Genomic DNA, 17,298 nt, shown 5'->3' on the forward strand with positions numbered 1-17,298 from the left:
TTATTATAAGCCTGATGAGGCACAAGCATGAACATCTAAGTACACATGTGCACGCTCATTTTGTAAATAGACCCTTAAATAGACTTGAAAACAATTTTTGATTATTTTCTTGAGAAATACTTTTTAAAAACAGTTTCTATTAGACTTCCCATCCGGAAATCCAGACTGACTGACACCGCACAGTAAAAGCACTGTTAGAACACTGTTAAAACATTCCCGATAAATTCATGTTTACAAAACCAGATGTTGTGAGGTCAAAGCCTGCAGCTGTACAATTGCCCCTCAAATCGTAGACATCTGTGTATGTAATGAAAGTCTCCATCATGCCTGGAAATTTCCTAGATGCAGGAAAAGATCACAGGAACAACAACTTCAGTTTGTTGTCCACCACAGCGTCCATAAACGAAACATGGTTCCTTTTCTCTTTCTCTCTTACTTCCCTTTTCTTTGTTCCTGCTTCTTTATCTCCTGCCCACCTCTCCTCATTAGCTCAGACTCCTCTCTCCTCTTCCCGCTCGCTCCGCTTCCTCCTCCATGTTCTAAAGAAGCGTACCACACGTTTCCATGTGAACAGCGGTTGATTGCCATGGGTGGACATCACAGCAGTCTGATTAAAACAAAGGGACTGAAAAGATATAATAACACAAACATTGTTCGCTCTGTTGTAAAATTAATATACTTACATGTATAATGCTTTTTTAATCTCCTAAAAAAGTAAACTAAGGGTTGACTATTATAGATTAGGCTAAATTATAACCTTGTGAAAGTAGAATTCATAGCAGAGCTGCTGTAATGTGTTGCATTCATGGTTCAGTTGTACCTAATAAAACGGCCAATGACTGTATGTTTGTGTACTTGTATTCGGTGCGCCCCGTCTCTTTCACTCTCTCTGCACATGTGGCAATTAGTGCTACATTCTTCCTTATTTGTGTGTACACATGAGAAAATAAGGACATGCAGATGTGTTCCTTTAAACCGGTGTGTGTGAATAGATTTATTAAAGGCTGTATATTTGTGACAGAGTTAATCCAGCTTGCCTGTGCACAGGAACACATCCATCACAGCCGCTCTATATTGTCTGTCCCCTGCGCTGATCTGTGCTCATTGGGTATATAAACCTGGGAAACAAGCATATGTCCACTGGAGCTTGAGTTATCGACCTTTGCGAAGAGTGTGTGTGTATGCGTGTGGATAGCTTCCTCTGCTTTAGAAGCTATCTTTCAAATGTAAGAGTGATTTAGAAATAAAATAACAAATCAAGTGAACTACTGGAGCCTTTGCTAGCTTTAGGAAAGATCTTTAAAGAGCTGAATATTTACTGTAGGTTAGGTTCTTGTACACAGAGTACTTATTCCAACAGGGAAATTGCAGCATTACTGCAACCAAATTAAACATTAAGTATCCTAAAATATAATGAAGACAACCAAAGAGGTAGATAATTACCTGAACTACAATCAACTGCGATTTTAAAGTGGCAGATCTTGAGTCATGTCATCAAACGTAACTCTGAAAACCGAGAGAGCATGCCCACAGCTGTCAGCTGGGTGTGGAGGTTAATACTCACCACATTGCCATCACAGTCATTAAAAGGAACCTGATCTGAAAACAATTTTTATATAGAATTACTGTAGATATGATCTATTGTCCCATGTACACTACTGTTCAATAGCTTTGGGGTGCATGAAAACATACATGTAATTAACTGTGCTAACATAAATGCATGTGTTTTTATTTTCAAAAGAAAAAAAGAATAAAAAGACTAAAATTAGTCTTTTAAATGTGTGACAGAGAACTGTTTGCTGGTTGGAGCTCAGTGGTTTGATCCTTGGTTCCTCCTAGCTACATGTCGAGGTGTCCTTGGACAAGACACTGACACCCCACAGTAGCACTGTCATCTACTACAGCTGTCCACAAAACAATTTCCCCAGGAAGAGCGATAATGTCGTTATGTCATTATTATTATTTTAATGGGCACCTTATAATGTGAACCCTTTGGAATTTCATAGTTTTCTGCATTAACGTGTCATGAAATGTGATCTGATCTTCATCTCAGTCAAGAGTATTAACAAATATAATGTGCCTAAAATAATAACACAAAAAATCGGATTTTTCATGTCTTTATTTAGAACAACCATAAAAACCTCATGGTGCCAGTGGAAAAAGTATGTGAACCTGGCATTAGGCTAACCCTAACCCAGTCCGGAGGGAGAGTGAGAAAGGAAAATCCAAGGCTGGCCAGGGCCAGGTCGAAACCGTGACAGTATTCGATTAAAAAACATTTATTCACAGCTACATTTACAGCATTAACAATGTCTACACTGTATTTCTGACCAATTTGATGTTACAAAATCTGCTTTTCTTATAAAACATCATTTTCCAACATTTTCAATAGTAGTTTACACGGACAAAAGGATTGTGTGACCTACAATATGTGTCTACATCTTTTGTAACTGGAACTGAAAGTAGTGAAATAAGCTGAATATTGCGTACTGACACAGAATCAATAAAGGCAAACTCCAAGTTCCTTTAACTGATTGATTAAAAAGAGAATCTTGTTTGAAGCTGAAGTGCAGTTTAAAGGAGGATGTGGTGATATTACTGTTGGGTAAAGTTACAGGTGGAAAAGCACTTTGGGTTTGTCACAGGTGAAACAGACCTGAAACTCCTTTTAAGGTGAAAACGCTTTTGAGCCTGAAGTAAAGTTTCTGTTTAAATTATTCTTTAAATACCAGAAAAATGCAAAGCAGATGGCTGGTGGCTGCCCTGGATAGTATTTGCTGTTCGTCCCATCAGGCTGTGTACAATATCCACCAGTCACAATACGTGGCAGTCTGTATGCAGCCTGAGGGGAGAAGCTCTGGGCAAAAAAAATGTCAAAAAAACATGTTGCTGTGAGTATACACATTGGTACAGTAATGACTGAATGTTATTACTGTAGCAAGAGGATACGTGGGACAGTATAGACAGAACATAAGTACATTGTACTAGTATAAGTAAATCAAATACACCAATGTCTGGTGTATGAAGATTGACTGTTTCAGTAGTGAAATTAACATACCTCAGTTAATAAGAGGATCAAATGAACTGTTTATTAACAACTGAAGGTCAAGTTGTAGCATCATAGCCAGAGGTGCATTTCATCTGAAGGCCCTTTATCTGCCAGAATTTGCATTGCAAGATTCATTTCTCAGTTGAATGCTCTGATGTGTATGGTGTATGTGTAAGCGGTAAACAGCGCTCACTGGCAATTACACACAAATTTGCCCTTAGTAAAGCTCGCCACAGCTGGACAGGTAAAATATACAAAAAAATGCAGCTTATGGGACTTTGTAAGAGGATGTGGGTGGGTTGCTGCATAGCAGTAGTGTTAACAGGAGCTGTTTCTATAGTAACAGCTCATTAGGAGGCAGTTGGAGCTGTTTGATACTGTCCATGATTAAAGCACACAATGGGGAGGGGATGAGAAGGACAGAAAGGGAGAGTGAATTGTCAGTGGTGGATAAAGGTAGAAATAGAGCAAGAACAGAGGGAAGAAACAATGACGAGAAGAGGGAGTAAATTTAGGATAAGTGAATATGTGAGAGAGGCAGAGGTCACGCTTGCTTTGCTCTCAGTGTCTCTTGGTGTCACACTCTCTCCCCCCTTTCATCCGTTGGTGCCTTGTGAAGTGTGCTGTGTCTGAGCTGGTTCTAATTAAAAGGGCTTGAAGTTAGTAGACACAGTTGATGAGTGACAAGAGCTGCCCGGAAGACTCCCTTCATTGTTATCATCCCTGTTACCAGTAGACAAAATTGTGTGCCAAGATTTGGCATCACAAGGAATCTAATCACAGAGGTATTCTGCCCGATGGCAAACTGGGCTGCACTAGGGACTTGGTTATTAATTGCCATTTTTCCCCATTTGGAGTGAGCTGTCTTTTCTTTTTACACACACCATCTCCATCCACCCCTCCACCCTGCCTTTCGTGTTCCCAGCCTACGGCAAAGGGAGAGTCATAGTGTGCCATGTCACCCTGTGAATGTGTAACGCCAGGCCCAGGGCTGTCTTGGCCTCGCTTGTCCTCATTTGCAGTCTCACATTGAGGATCACTTCAACCTTTTACATTGACTGTACAAGGAGAGGGGTTTTTGCAGTAGTTGCATTAAGAGTTCCTCTGATGGCAGTGATGAATAAAGACAAATATCTTCAGAGCTCAAGGACAGTGGAGTCGTCCACTTGATTTGATTCAACCTTTACATTTGTTGGTTGCTGGTTGCTTATGAACAGCTGAGGGCATTGAAACAATCAGAGTAGTATATTCAAAATTAATTATAAAAAAATCAAAAATTCAGATCATAATGACACCACATCCACATATGTCCATCGATTTTTCCCAGCAGCTTTAATGAAACGTTAATGTCACAATGCTGTTTAAAACTAAGCGACACCTACGTTCACATCTACACCTGCTGTACTGCTGACAATGAGGAATACTAATGAATCATTTTAGAGAACTGCTGACGCTTTTTCCCACAATGTGACAAGTGTGTGGGGAAGAAAAATAAGCAACTTAAATTTCAACTATTTAGATCATGCCAACTTCTACTGTATATTGCCTCTCAGCTTTTCTGCGAGAACTAACTCAAGCTAAACAACAGTATTTTACTCAGTAGTCACACTCTCAGGCTGTGGGAAGTCTCTGAGGGAGTGTGGTAAAAATGAAGAGCACGGGCAAACTGGGGTAATTATCCCTCTTCACCCAGCAGCCGCAGGCATCTGGAGAACTGCTAACACTGGGGAGCCAGGGAGCAAGACCACAGCAGCCCACTCTCACTGCTCTTCTCAAAAGCCACTAATAAAATAAATCCCCAGTGCTGTTCTATTTTTTTTCCTAGTGTTATTTAAGTTATAAGAGTTCATATGTTTTCAGTCTTTATTGTTCTGGTTAGGCCAATAACACATTAGCATTCACTTCATACCACAGCAGGCTGAGTGGAGCTTTCTCTCTGTCCCTTATGATTCCTTCATTTACCCCGAATGACCTCCTAAAGATGATTTCATTCTGATAAGAGCCCTAATGCCATTACAGAGAAACAAAATAAAAAAAATATAATCCAATTCTCACCAGCTAATATTTGCAAATGGATGATCAAGTGAGATAAAATCTCAAAAGAAAAAAAGCAGGGTCACTTTGTTTCATGGAGTAATGTCGTCAGTTTATCAGCTAATGCATGACTGCTCAGTTTTGATACTGAGACACTTCTGTAGAAAAAACAACAGCAATACATTAGACATTAGTTAGATGTTTTTTATGCTTCCTATGCCTCTATAGTAAATACTGTTATACTGTTATGGATCTAGCGGGTACAGAAAATTATCTTTGCAGAGTAAAACCCAATCTTTCAACATTATTTATTTAACATTATTTGGTTTGCTTTCACCCAACTTCCGTGAGGAAAAAACTCTAATTAGATGCTAAATGCTAGACGATGTTCACCAGCTACACAAAAAATTTCTATTCTAAATTGTATTTGGCACTGAGAACATGACAAACATGACGTGCAAATAAAAACTGTTAACTTTAAGTTGCACCATACAATGTGATCACATGTGATCCACTGTTTATATAGGAACATTGACTATAATTGTTGTAAGTTATATTTACTGGTGTTGCTATGGCACCTGTTTCCATTTCCAATTTTTAAAAGCTCAACATTTTATTTCTACTCACTGTCAGCATAGTTAAGAGATGTGACCTGCATTGAGCTGTGAGGAAATTTCCAGCAGGGGCCACTATATCAAACTCAGATTGGATGTGTTTAAATCTAATCCAACTGGTTAGATTCAGTTTAACATAATACGACGTTCAATTTCATCATCTTGTCAGGTCACGATCCGTCTCCATTTAGTGTTACATGCTCTGACACGAGCACTCCAGGCTTTGAACTGCAGCAGCCTGCTGTGCTTTTACCCAGGGGAAATTTTCAATCTGAGGTGAGATCCCATCAATTTTCACAACATCACAGAGATGGGAGGGAAAAAACAAGATGGATTTTGGAAATGTCTTGCACCAGGCTTAAGGAAGATAGTGATATATTTCTCTGATCTCACACACTTTAAGCTGACATACTGTTGTCACCTTTCTAAAATGTGACCACATCAACAACCTCAATCAGTTTTAAATGTCTGTGTTTTTCCTGATCAGATGTGATGAAACTCCTCTCGTGATGGAGTAAAAGATCCATCACTATCACACCTCCTGAGCTGAGTTTAACCATATAATCACAGATTAAAGTTAGAGCTAAATTCAGTTTCTCTATCACCAAACCATTTTCTTTTTTGATATATCCTGCTGGAAATATAAGCATATTCTTCTCTCGGGTTTAGCTTGGACATATTATCAACAAAATAAAATGAAAATGGTGCTCCAACCATTTTGGGTAAGAGGATGTCAAAGTAATAGCATGTTTAATTCTTAATCAACACAGCGGGCCCACTTCTACTGTGAATGCTGCATTTGGGAGCAAGCAGCACATTCTGTTTGTACTCCCACACATTTGGCTGTCATAAATAGAGCCACATAGTGCAGATGGTAGGAGCCTATGAGAGCCAAACCAGCCATCAGCAGGCAGACTTATTGATTTTCTGTAGCATGAGAGATACAAAATGCAGCTCAGAACAAATGATTGGGGCAAGTGGAGAGTGTAGTTCAGGGTCTGAATGAGCATACACTCACCGGCACACACACTTTCTCCGAGGTGAGAAGCAGATGTCTCCTTCCTCACTTTTCTCATCTACAACCCACCCACTTCATACAAGATGTTCAACTTTCAGTGAGAAACCCACAAACAACTGTTTCCTTCTCACATGGCACAAACTGCCAAACAATACTATAAATGCAGGAGATTTGTGAATTCCTCGGTGTCCACGTTGTGAACGCTCGTTCGAGCTTTTACTGAGTTTTTTCTTGCACTTCAAATCATTTCTAAGCTTTAATGTTGGAAAAGGGCTCTTTAAATCTTTTGATGATGGATTGTTTGATATGTCCTCACATCTTAAAAGTGATGCTGCATTTAAAAGCTCTCTCTTTAATATTAAATACTTGCCTCGTGCGGACGTGAAAGGTGGCTGTTAAATGCATGTGATCACAGAAAATTATGTTTCCTGTATAAAAATCAGGAATTATAAAGATGACCGCACACTAAGCTTCCATAAATTATTTATGTAATTGACCTTTTAACCAGAATTCTCAAGGCAAATTGAATTGTAGTCTCAGACAGCCTTATATGCATACACACGTCACACTTGGTGAGCATCACCAACTCACAGAGGCACAAAGCTCAGTAAAAATGTGGAGCTTAGCTTTCTGTCATCTTTATTATTTTTCATGCATTCACCAGACTACTCCTCATGATTATAAATGATCAAACAATCATAACAACACATGGTGACAAATAAGGCTGTTAACAGGGTGCAGCAGCTAACATTTCAGCCAAGAGCATGTCTCACTCAGATGTAGGCCATGTGCTCCAGATCTCATCATCATTTACTGTTATAGCACTGGTTCTCAGTTACAATTTATATAATGTGCTGAGATTCCCCTTATTATACCATAACCCAAAGCTCTGTTGTCTCTCCTTGTGCTCTACACACTGTTTCATTAAAGTTAGGCAAAAATATTAAAAAACTATAAGCTTCTAACTCTGTAACTCTCTAACTGTTCATGTCTTTCAAGCTAATGCAAGGTGTAAAGGATTTGTTTTATGTTAGCAACAAAGCAACTAAAGACATTTTGGAAAATGTAAATAGATGCTAAATAATTATCATGGTACTGATAAACCATGGCTTGAGTTGGACCAGTCTTCTGTATTTCTGTGTACTTTTCATCAGTGCTCTGTGCAGCATTACCTCTCAGCAAGAAATGTGTGACTAACCTGATTGTGACTAGCTCACTGAAAACATTGTCTGAATTTAGATCAGACTTTAAGTATAAACAGGTCTCCTGGACTCTGCTGTTCAACTCTGGTTCTGCAGGGGCTTTAAATGTTTAAAGCATCTCTTTCAGATAATCATTTCTTCAGAAGAAAGCACACAATGATATTGCATTCCTCCTTCCCATTGTTACAGAAGCCTCCAGTGAGACTAGATTTTAAGGTTGTATAGCTCGCTTCTTTAAATCATATCCTTTCTTCTGTATTATCCGATACAAACAGTCTGCTGTGTCAAATGTTAGATGTGCGTGATTATAATTTGAGGTACTACATTTACTACACTTGTAGAACAGGTTTTTAAGCTGCACAGCTCACTGTAATAAGAAGATCTCACACCCACTCACAATATTTAAAATAACTTTCAATGAGTTTGCACTTACAGGTCTGACACCTTAGCTTTTCTGTCATTATTGGAACAATATAGTGTTGTTTCACTGGAAATTTGCCACACCACCACAAATGAGAAAAAACACACGTTTTTCTTGTTATAGAACAAAGATTTGTACAGTATCAGCACATCCACTAAATAGTCCCTAAACATCCCAGCCTTCTTTTGTGTGTACAAAATCTGTCTACAAAGATCCCTACAGTCCACTAGTTAACACTTGTTTGTGTTGTTTAGTCCATACAACAGTGTCTTGAACTGAACCTTCAGTAAAACCACAACTTTTCTCTTTTGTCTTTTGGTTTTTGAACAGAGATTTGTCACAGTTGTTTCGCTTGCACACACTTGGCAAGAAAGCAAATATATGTCTGTTGAAAAACTGTTGACACACTTCATCTAATGAGTCTGAATGAGGAAGTAATGTTGAGGAAATGGCAAGGCAGCTCATTCATAATTTAGCGTCAGGTGGATAGCTTTCTAATTGCATCAGGAAGGCCATTTGTTGTTACTTCATTCTCATCTATGTGAAAAAGTGTCTCAGACATTTATGGCAACCCAGTGACCACATGAAACTGTTTGATTTAAAGATATAGCCTATTGTGAGTGATGAGGTCTGAAGGATATAACTACTGTATGTTGTATTTGTAAGAAGAGAGAAAATTAAGTCAGGGGACATTATTGAAACTACTCCCTTGGGTGAGTCAGCCGTTATTATCTTGTTTGGGAGAGCTTCTTATAAGGTCAATAAGAAAACAGTCAAACTGTTTAGAATAACGAAGCAATGCTTCTATTCTCAGTTGGTTTTTTTTGTTTTGAGAGTTTTAGTGAAATAAAAATGTTCAGGACAAGACATAGTAATAAAACATCTATTAAAATTATCTTTTTAAGTATACTGTAAAATCCTAATGGTGTCAAACTGTGTGTGTGTGTGTGTGTGTGTCTGGAACAGGTGTGACCATGAAGCTGATGGATGAAGTCGCTGGCATTGTGGCAGCGCGGCACTGCAACACCAACATTGTCACTGCCTCTGTGGATGCCATCAACTTCCATCGCAAGATCAAGAAAGGTGAGAGTCTTAGATTATGAGAAAATGGGCACAGACGTGGAAGGGGCCCTTCCCCATCCATCTACATTGCAGTTTCTTTTAGTTCGTTTTGTGCCTGTCTATCATTTTTGGGTTATTTTATTTCTGTTTGTGGTTGTTGTGCATGTCTATTTTGACATTTTGCCTCCTTTTGGATCATTTTTTATCTAATTGTGGTAATTTTGTGTCTTTTAACTGACCAGTTTCAAACAAGAAGGCTTGGTAGAAGTTCTACTTGTGCCTGGTAGTGTGTTTCAGTAATCTGTTTATGGTGCGGATGACAAAGAGAATATGATTAGAACCTGAATTTATTCATAGATAAGATGTCAACAGGTTTAGAGGATATATAGCTCTACAAACTAAAACTGCAGTGTTGGCCCTTGAGACTACAGGACGCTTTGTCTCCACCTTCCACTACACTGCTTTTCTTTTTCTTTTGCCCCTTGTCCATTAATGAACTGCACTCTCTAAAAACCCAATCACACCATAATGTGGAAAAACTCAGCAGTCTATAAAGTCAGTCTCAGACTGTGCTGTTTTGAAATAGGCTAGCTAACATTAACAGCTGTCACAGTGTTGCTAATCAGGACCAGTTGTGCTTTGTAGGGCTGCTGCTGCTGCTGCCACATGGAAAAACACACCATTGTTATGATTGAGCTTTTTTCCATTACCGAGCTTTGTCTCTGAGCCGTTTCCTCACCACGAGAAGTGAGTGATAAATCATGTATGTGGTATTTTCCACAATGACACAAGCCTCTTATTTGAAAGTTCATGCAAAGATTTTGACAAACAGCATTATCCGTGGTGCCTTTGACATCTTAGTGCAAAGGTGTCCACCCATGATAAGGACACTTTTTATTCTGCTACTACTCTCAGCACTGGGTTAATGGTTTTATTGGCAGCTTGGGTGACGGCTGATTCAAGCTGCTTAAAGGATGTTTAGTGTAGAAGCAAAGACAAAGAAGGAACAAACATACTCTCCGATTGTACAGGTACACTCTCATAAAACATCAACATGTGAGTACTGTTAACATTAAACAACACCAGAGGTTTTATTCCTCATGCAGTAAAATGTTTTGGTGGGTTAGATTTTATATAACTACAATGTGCTCACCAATAGCTTCACAAACTCTTGAAACAGTTGAAACAAGCTGCTGAAAGTAGAGAAGTTGATATTCTTAGAACTATATTGTTAAATACTGTCAGTGGGTTCACTTGTCTTTTAATAGAATCTAAATATGTCAAAAGTGACAGACGTGGTGGAGAACAGTGAATTACTTTCATGGGTTACAGTCTTTCTCGGCTCAGTGTGTATGTTATCTGTTCATGTGCTGGACGTGATGTGATCCAGACGTCTAGCGCTAACGTTCAGATGTTATGATTACCTCAGGATATGATGCTAACAGTAGACATGCTACACCTCTCTCCACTGTTGAAATATCAAATGGCAAGAATATTTCACACTCCACAGCTCAGTACATCTGAGCTCAGTTCTAACTGCAACCAGTTTAAAGTTCATGGATTTCCAAATGCAGGTGACTTTATTTATTTAAGCTCAAAAGTGTTTTATGCAATGTGGTCTGAGTAAGAAGGCGTGAGTTGCAGGATTGGAGGGATGAGAAATTAAAAACACTTAAAATGCCCCTTTTGGGGATTTTAAGGACCTAAAACCTGAACAACACAGACTGGTTGAGATTTGTGTCTGAGTTGCTTCAGTTGGTTCTGTCTGTCCCCTGAGTTCAGGAGGTGGTGACATGATTTCTCCTGGCTTCCACGGTGACTTAGATGTTATGTCACCGGTATATTTCCCATTTTGCTTTAGGTGGTCAGACAAAAACACTCAAGAGGTGCATGTAGGAAAATAATGGTCAACAAACAGCCAGAGACACACAGCTACTGGTGTTGTCGTCCACACCTCTGGATTAATTAGTCCTTGTTTTTAAGTATTCATTTTATGGAATGTATATTTATTTCTAGAGTTGGCTAAATGTTGGTAATATCTACAAGTTTTAGGTGCTAAGTCAGGAGGATCTTAAATGATGGTCTCATGTTTTAAAGATCGACAGGATATTGTGGTGCTGAGCCATTTATTTAGTAATTTATATACATCCTGTAACAGACTGAAAGTCAATACAATGTCCTTATAGGTTCTGGTGTAAAATCTTTGTAGACTGATGAACAGAAATCAAAACTTTAAGAAGACTGTTTTCAGACAGCAGAATCTTCTTTAGGTGCTTATTGATACTTTGCCATAAACATTATACACTTTTCATTTGAAACCTTTGTGAAACTAGAGGACCACACACCAGCAGAAAAATGGACAAAATGAACAATAAATACGGTGAGATGGGCGGCTGAGACCCAGAACATTAAACAGATTGCGGTCTGTGTCTGTACACGGCCCATGCGGAAGATGTTTGGATGAATTGTTTATGAGTTTTGGAGGTCCTGCTTTGTCTACACTGTCCACTTAACTAATTGGAAAGATTTTCAGTTACATGAGGTTTAGCAGCAGAAAAGAAAATCACTGCAGGACAGAACAGGTTTACTGAGGGAAATACAGAAAACTTAAACTACAGTTTATAGTTTTAAAAGTTTAAACAAAGCAACTTAAAATGTATTTGTTTTCAGCCACATAAGACTCCATACCAGAAAAAAAATGATTGTGGTGGTGATTGAGGATAAATAAAGATCCAGATGTTAACTTGTCACCACAGTCATATTTCTTTTGTCATGCTGTGTGGCAAAAGCTACACACACATCCTGTTGATTAATGTATTTCACTTCAACAGATTTGTCATAGTTTTTACCACAATAATAAAATTTCATGAGCTTGAGTCATTGAAATGCAGCGAGGCAGAGCACCAGAGCTTGGTTTAGTTTTATGGCCTATAAAGGAAATAAATCGGAGATTCATCTGGAAATTGTCTTAACGGAACAAACTAATTATGCTCGATAAGTTGCTGTGTAGCTAAAGTTGCTCTATTCTCCCAACAGTGATCCAGAGGTTAGTGCGAAGCATCACTGAGGCGATGTCACAATATTAATCTAAGGGTTTTATTTATATTTATTTATTTATATTCCAACATAACATTAAAAACCTGCTGCAGGTTTGATTGACTATTTATCAGGAACACTTTAAGAAGCTGCTGCTCTAACCTGAGAAAGGGCAACTCCCCTGTCCATATCATGTTTTGTATGTAATAATATTTACTTGAATACAGAACACAAAATGTGATATAGGATTTCATGAGATTATTTTCTGGCCTTACAATCCCACATTGCACAATAGCAGTACCAGCACACGCTACACCTTCTGTTACATTTTAATGTGTAGGTAGAATCTCAACAATTTCCTTCCTACGTTGGGAGCAGCTCTGATTAAATCCTGATGATTTTGAAATGAAATGCTGGTCTGCTGCAGTTCGTCTCCTGTTCTTCACAAGTGTTGCACTTCTCTCTAACCACAGACTTTGCAAAAAGTAACTTAATAATGTGCATTGTTTTACATTGAGAATATACATCACTGAGCTGCTGGTGTGTTGATGTGAAGTGTTCAGTTTCCAGCAGAAGTGCCCAGAGGAGACGAGAAGGACTGAATAAAACTTCAAAAGGTGACTGTTAGATGAAAGTAGATTTCTGGGAGACAGGAGGGAAAAGTGTAGCACGAATACTCACAATGACGATGTTGTTTATTGATATAAAATTTAATTTCATTGATCCAGTATGATTTGAATTTGAAAGTATATACATTGTATTATATCCTGACCAAACCAGGCTGTGGTGCTTTATCCTAATAGAGAAAAATAAACAATGTTCATTAGACATCAACGGTCATTTTAGGGCTTTTCTGCAAAACTGGGATCATAAATATTTCTTCTGTTTCTTTATGCTTAAATCTAATAGTTTTTGGGTGAATCAAAAAGGTACAGGACTGGTCTGTGTGTGTCTGAATGTGACACAGTTTCTTGTCTGCCTAACATGAATCTGTCAGAAGTGAGGGTTGTCATTTCACCTGTTTCCTTTTCTATGCAGCTTCTCTGTGCAGTTCCAGTGCAACAGTTAAAATGTCTTGGTAGATTTGTTTTAGTCTTGTTTTCACAACTTGAGAAACACATTTCCTTTTGTCCAAAGGCTGTAAAAAGAGTAATAGAAGAAGCTAAACTCTATTCCTGCAGGCTGTATCTAAAATAGCACATGCATGGCTCAAGGATATTACATTCCCAGCCTAGTGCGTACAACATGAAACCCTCACAGCAGAATAGCGGTATCAAACTGCTCCTCAGAGATGGGACTCTGCCAGTTTTTCATATTGGCTGACCTTCAATGCAGCACAAGTCCAAGATCTACTTTCTACATTAATCAATTGTTAATCATGAAGGTCTTTAAAAAAAATCAGCCAGTCTCATCAAGGTTGTTTTTTTTTTGTGTAATGTCAGCAAGGAGAGCACGTTTCACTGAGTCTAATACATCTGTGCCAGAGATATTTTACCTAAAGGAGTCTTTAACATGTAAAAACACTCAATGGGCCGGACAACAAGGGAGAGAATAAATGCTTAGAAATAGTGTGTGTGCTAGGTTAGGAAGATGCACAGAAATGAATAAGCCATTGCTTTAGCATCTTAGCATGTACAAGCACCGTAACATCATAACACCGATCAGACACACACACACACACACACACACACACACACACACACACACACACACACACACACACACACACACACACACACACACACACACACACACACACACACACCAAAAATCTAATTTAAAGCACTCATATTTCCTCCAGTACACAGAAAACTACCAGAACTTCATCCCCAAAGCTGCGGGAGTGAACTGTAGGGCCTGGACAACAATAACTTTATATTGCAAAAAACAAAAAAAAGCCTAGGGGCTCTCATCTGTGGCACACATATAGTTAATGTTGTTGAATAGGATGCAGTTGATGTATTACAGGAAGCAGCTTACAGCTTGTTTTTTCCAATGAAAGTTGGTCACTTAATGAATAATGTTCTCTTCTCTTCTGTTTCTATGTTGTGACCCGCAGCATGTGCACATTAACATTTCCTTCTCATGCTTTCACTCTATAAAATGCAGTTGAGTGGAGCCAGAAAAGGAAAGCACAACTCTCTTTCTGTTGACACATTTGGTCAGTTGTATAATCACGCTTTGTTTTTTTGGAAAAGTGCCACAGGAAGTTTTAAGAGCACTAGCTGAAGGCAGCGAATCAACAAATCTAACAATGTTACTCTTTTTTTTTTTTTACTACCATCGTTAAAGCATGTGATAAAAAGTATTTTTTTCCCATTATTCCAGTAATTAATGAGATGCAGTTCTACACTGAGATAATTATAGTATATTAGTAAATGTTGTTTAAAAATTTCTAAAAACTCAAGCTTTCCAACATGTGCTCGTGCTTAAACGACACATCAGATTGTTGAATTAGTGCTTTAAAAAACAACCGTATATAAGAAAATGGAATCTGATCTGCGGCAAGTTTTAAGTTTAGTTTGAAAGAAGGATGGTGGTCATAAACAGTATGATTTTTAAAAACAATGCCTACTTATTATTTGCATGACAACTAATGGTTGCTCATCAGGTCAACAAAAGTTGTTTTAATCATTTCACAATCACAGTTATTTTTTCTGATGATAATATTGTTGCTTTAACGAGTTGCCTGCAGAGTTTCATCACTTAACAATAATGAAGTCTCATTCTCGTAGAGGCAGATTTTGGAACGTCAGTGTACTTTGCAGCACTAACCCTGATAAAAGCCTTTTTCGGTTTCCATGTACGTCTTTCATTATTCAAGACTTTGACTGTTTCATAAGATCTTATATCGTCGTGATCTGTCTCAGACTGCGGGGATAACACCTTCTCACCTCATCTCTATGGCAACAGCAGTAATAATACAGTAGAGACACATCAAAGAGAATAAAGAAGCACATCAGCAGTGTCCAGTGCTATTACTTGACTGTTTCATCCAACTCGCTGTTGTGACAAGAAAGAGAGGAGCACTAATTCTGATGAGTAAAACATGTCTGATGGATTCGACGAATCAAAAACAGTGTTAAAATCAAAAACACAAGAAACAGACGTGTGGACATTCTTTAAAGTTTTGACTCAAACTGAAACTCAACTTCAACTATATTTGACAACATCCTCACTCCGTAGTAATCTGAAAACCTTGCAGCAAGACAAATCGATTGGGTGTACGTCTTAAATTCCTGCAGCCACAGATCATCGGTCTGTCTCCCTCTGCCGACTCCGTGGAACGGACTTCAAGGAGTTGGTGATGCAACAATGAGAAGAGCATAGCAAGAGCAGATGTTGAGTTTTCCTTGACTGACTTTATCAACATTGCAGCGTGTTTCTTGTTCAGTTTGTATTCAGGGGAAACTTTACATCAAGGTTTTTAGTTTGATTGAAAGTTCTCACGTGATTCTAAACTTTTTTATAATCAGTGGAATCTCTGTTTGTTTGGAAACAGCTTTCTTGCAACTTCTTCTTCACCCATGTAAAACATATAACCCTCCAAAAGGTAGCGGTAGAGTTATATCACCATGTGAGGAGTTTGACTTGTTCTTGTCACCTCACTGTAATAAAAAAAAAACAAAACAGTATACTCCTTTAACGTCTTTGTTTTTCTTATCGTCTTCCTTTTCTTCCCAGGCTGTGTGGTGACTGTGACCGGGCGACTCACATTTGTCAGCAACAAGTCAATGGAAATTGAGGTGGTGGTAGATGCCTGCTCGTTGGTGGAGGCAGAGAAGGAGAAGTATCGTGCTGTCTCAGCCTTTTTCACCTTCATCTCCCTGGATAAGCTCAACAAGCCTCTGCCTGTTCCTCCTCTTAAGGTTGGTACCATCCTGACTTTGCTTTTCTGAAGTCTGCCTTTTTAATAAAACACAAATTAAAAGTAGACTGCCCACAGGTTTCTTCAAATTTTTAGTCTCTTTGTTTTTCTGTTTTCATCATAACCCCTAAAAACAATTTAGCGTACATGTATAAAGGCTATTAAAATAATAACAATAAGCTTAATATTGTGGTGATAGCTGCCTAAAATACATTGTTCTATTTGATTTTCTAGTTACCCTTATACTGTAGAAACAGTCCTTCACTCAGTAGTATATGACCTTTTCATGAGACACATAATCATTGATTTGGTATTTTACCATGTCAGTGTCTTTTCAGTGCGTTCATTTCTTTGTTGTGTCAGTGCTAATGCTAATATCCTTCCAAATTCCCTGGAGGCCGATGTCCGGCTGACTCGGCACTTACTTCCAGGATGTAAAATGTGCATGTTTACCTGCAGACAGGAGAGAGGCGCCTGCTGTTTGTTCTGGCTCTTCCATGCACCATCATCCAAGCCCTGTTTATATGCAAACACTGTACGCGCGCGCCATCTGTTTAAGTCAGCACATTTAAATTATTTCCTGGCACTGTTCACAAACCCTGATTGTCTCTGTGATGATCCCTTTAAAACTCGTCCAACTTTGTGTGAAATGAAGTCAGCCTGTCAGTGAGGATTTAGACGAGAGAGGAGCCATTAAAATCACATTTCAAGCACTAAAGAAACAATTTAGGGGATTGAAATTGTTTTTTTTTTTTACATGACAATTTATTCAGTTTCAGTGATAATCACTCCATGTTTGTGACTCAACAAACAATTCTTGTTGACATTTGTTGTTTGGTTGAATGTTTGTTTTGCTGGATTTGTTTTTTGGGAGCATAATGTCCTGCAAACCTTGGTATGAATCAGTTTCTTGATTTGGTAATAATACGCTTACATTTCTTTTATTCAAGCAAAATCCATGAAAATGCGTGAGTGAGCTGCTTCAGTGAGATTT

The 17,298-nt window shown here is 38.5% G+C and overlaps 1 protein-coding gene across 2 annotated transcripts in view; it reads left to right on the forward strand.

Annotated features, from left to right (window-relative positions):
• Positions 1 to 17,298, forward strand: part of acot7 (acyl-CoA thioesterase 7) — a 41,869-nt gene that overhangs the window by 16,710 nt on the left and 7,861 nt on the right. For both annotated transcript variants that reach the window (XM_026366819.1, XM_026366820.1), the window contains 2 exons: positions 9,305 to 9,421; positions 16,121 to 16,305. In XM_026366819.1, coding sequence (XP_026222604.1) covers positions 9,305 to 9,421; positions 16,121 to 16,305 — 302 coding nt within the window. The remainder of the gene's footprint in view (positions 1 to 9,304; positions 9,422 to 16,120; positions 16,306 to 17,298) is intronic.

The sequence above is a fragment of the Anabas testudineus genome, chromosome 7 (genome assembly GCF_900324465.2).
Source record: "Anabas testudineus chromosome 7, fAnaTes1.2, whole genome shotgun sequence".
In the NCBI taxonomy this organism is placed as follows: Eukaryota; Metazoa; Chordata; class Actinopteri; order Anabantiformes; family Anabantidae; genus Anabas; species Anabas testudineus.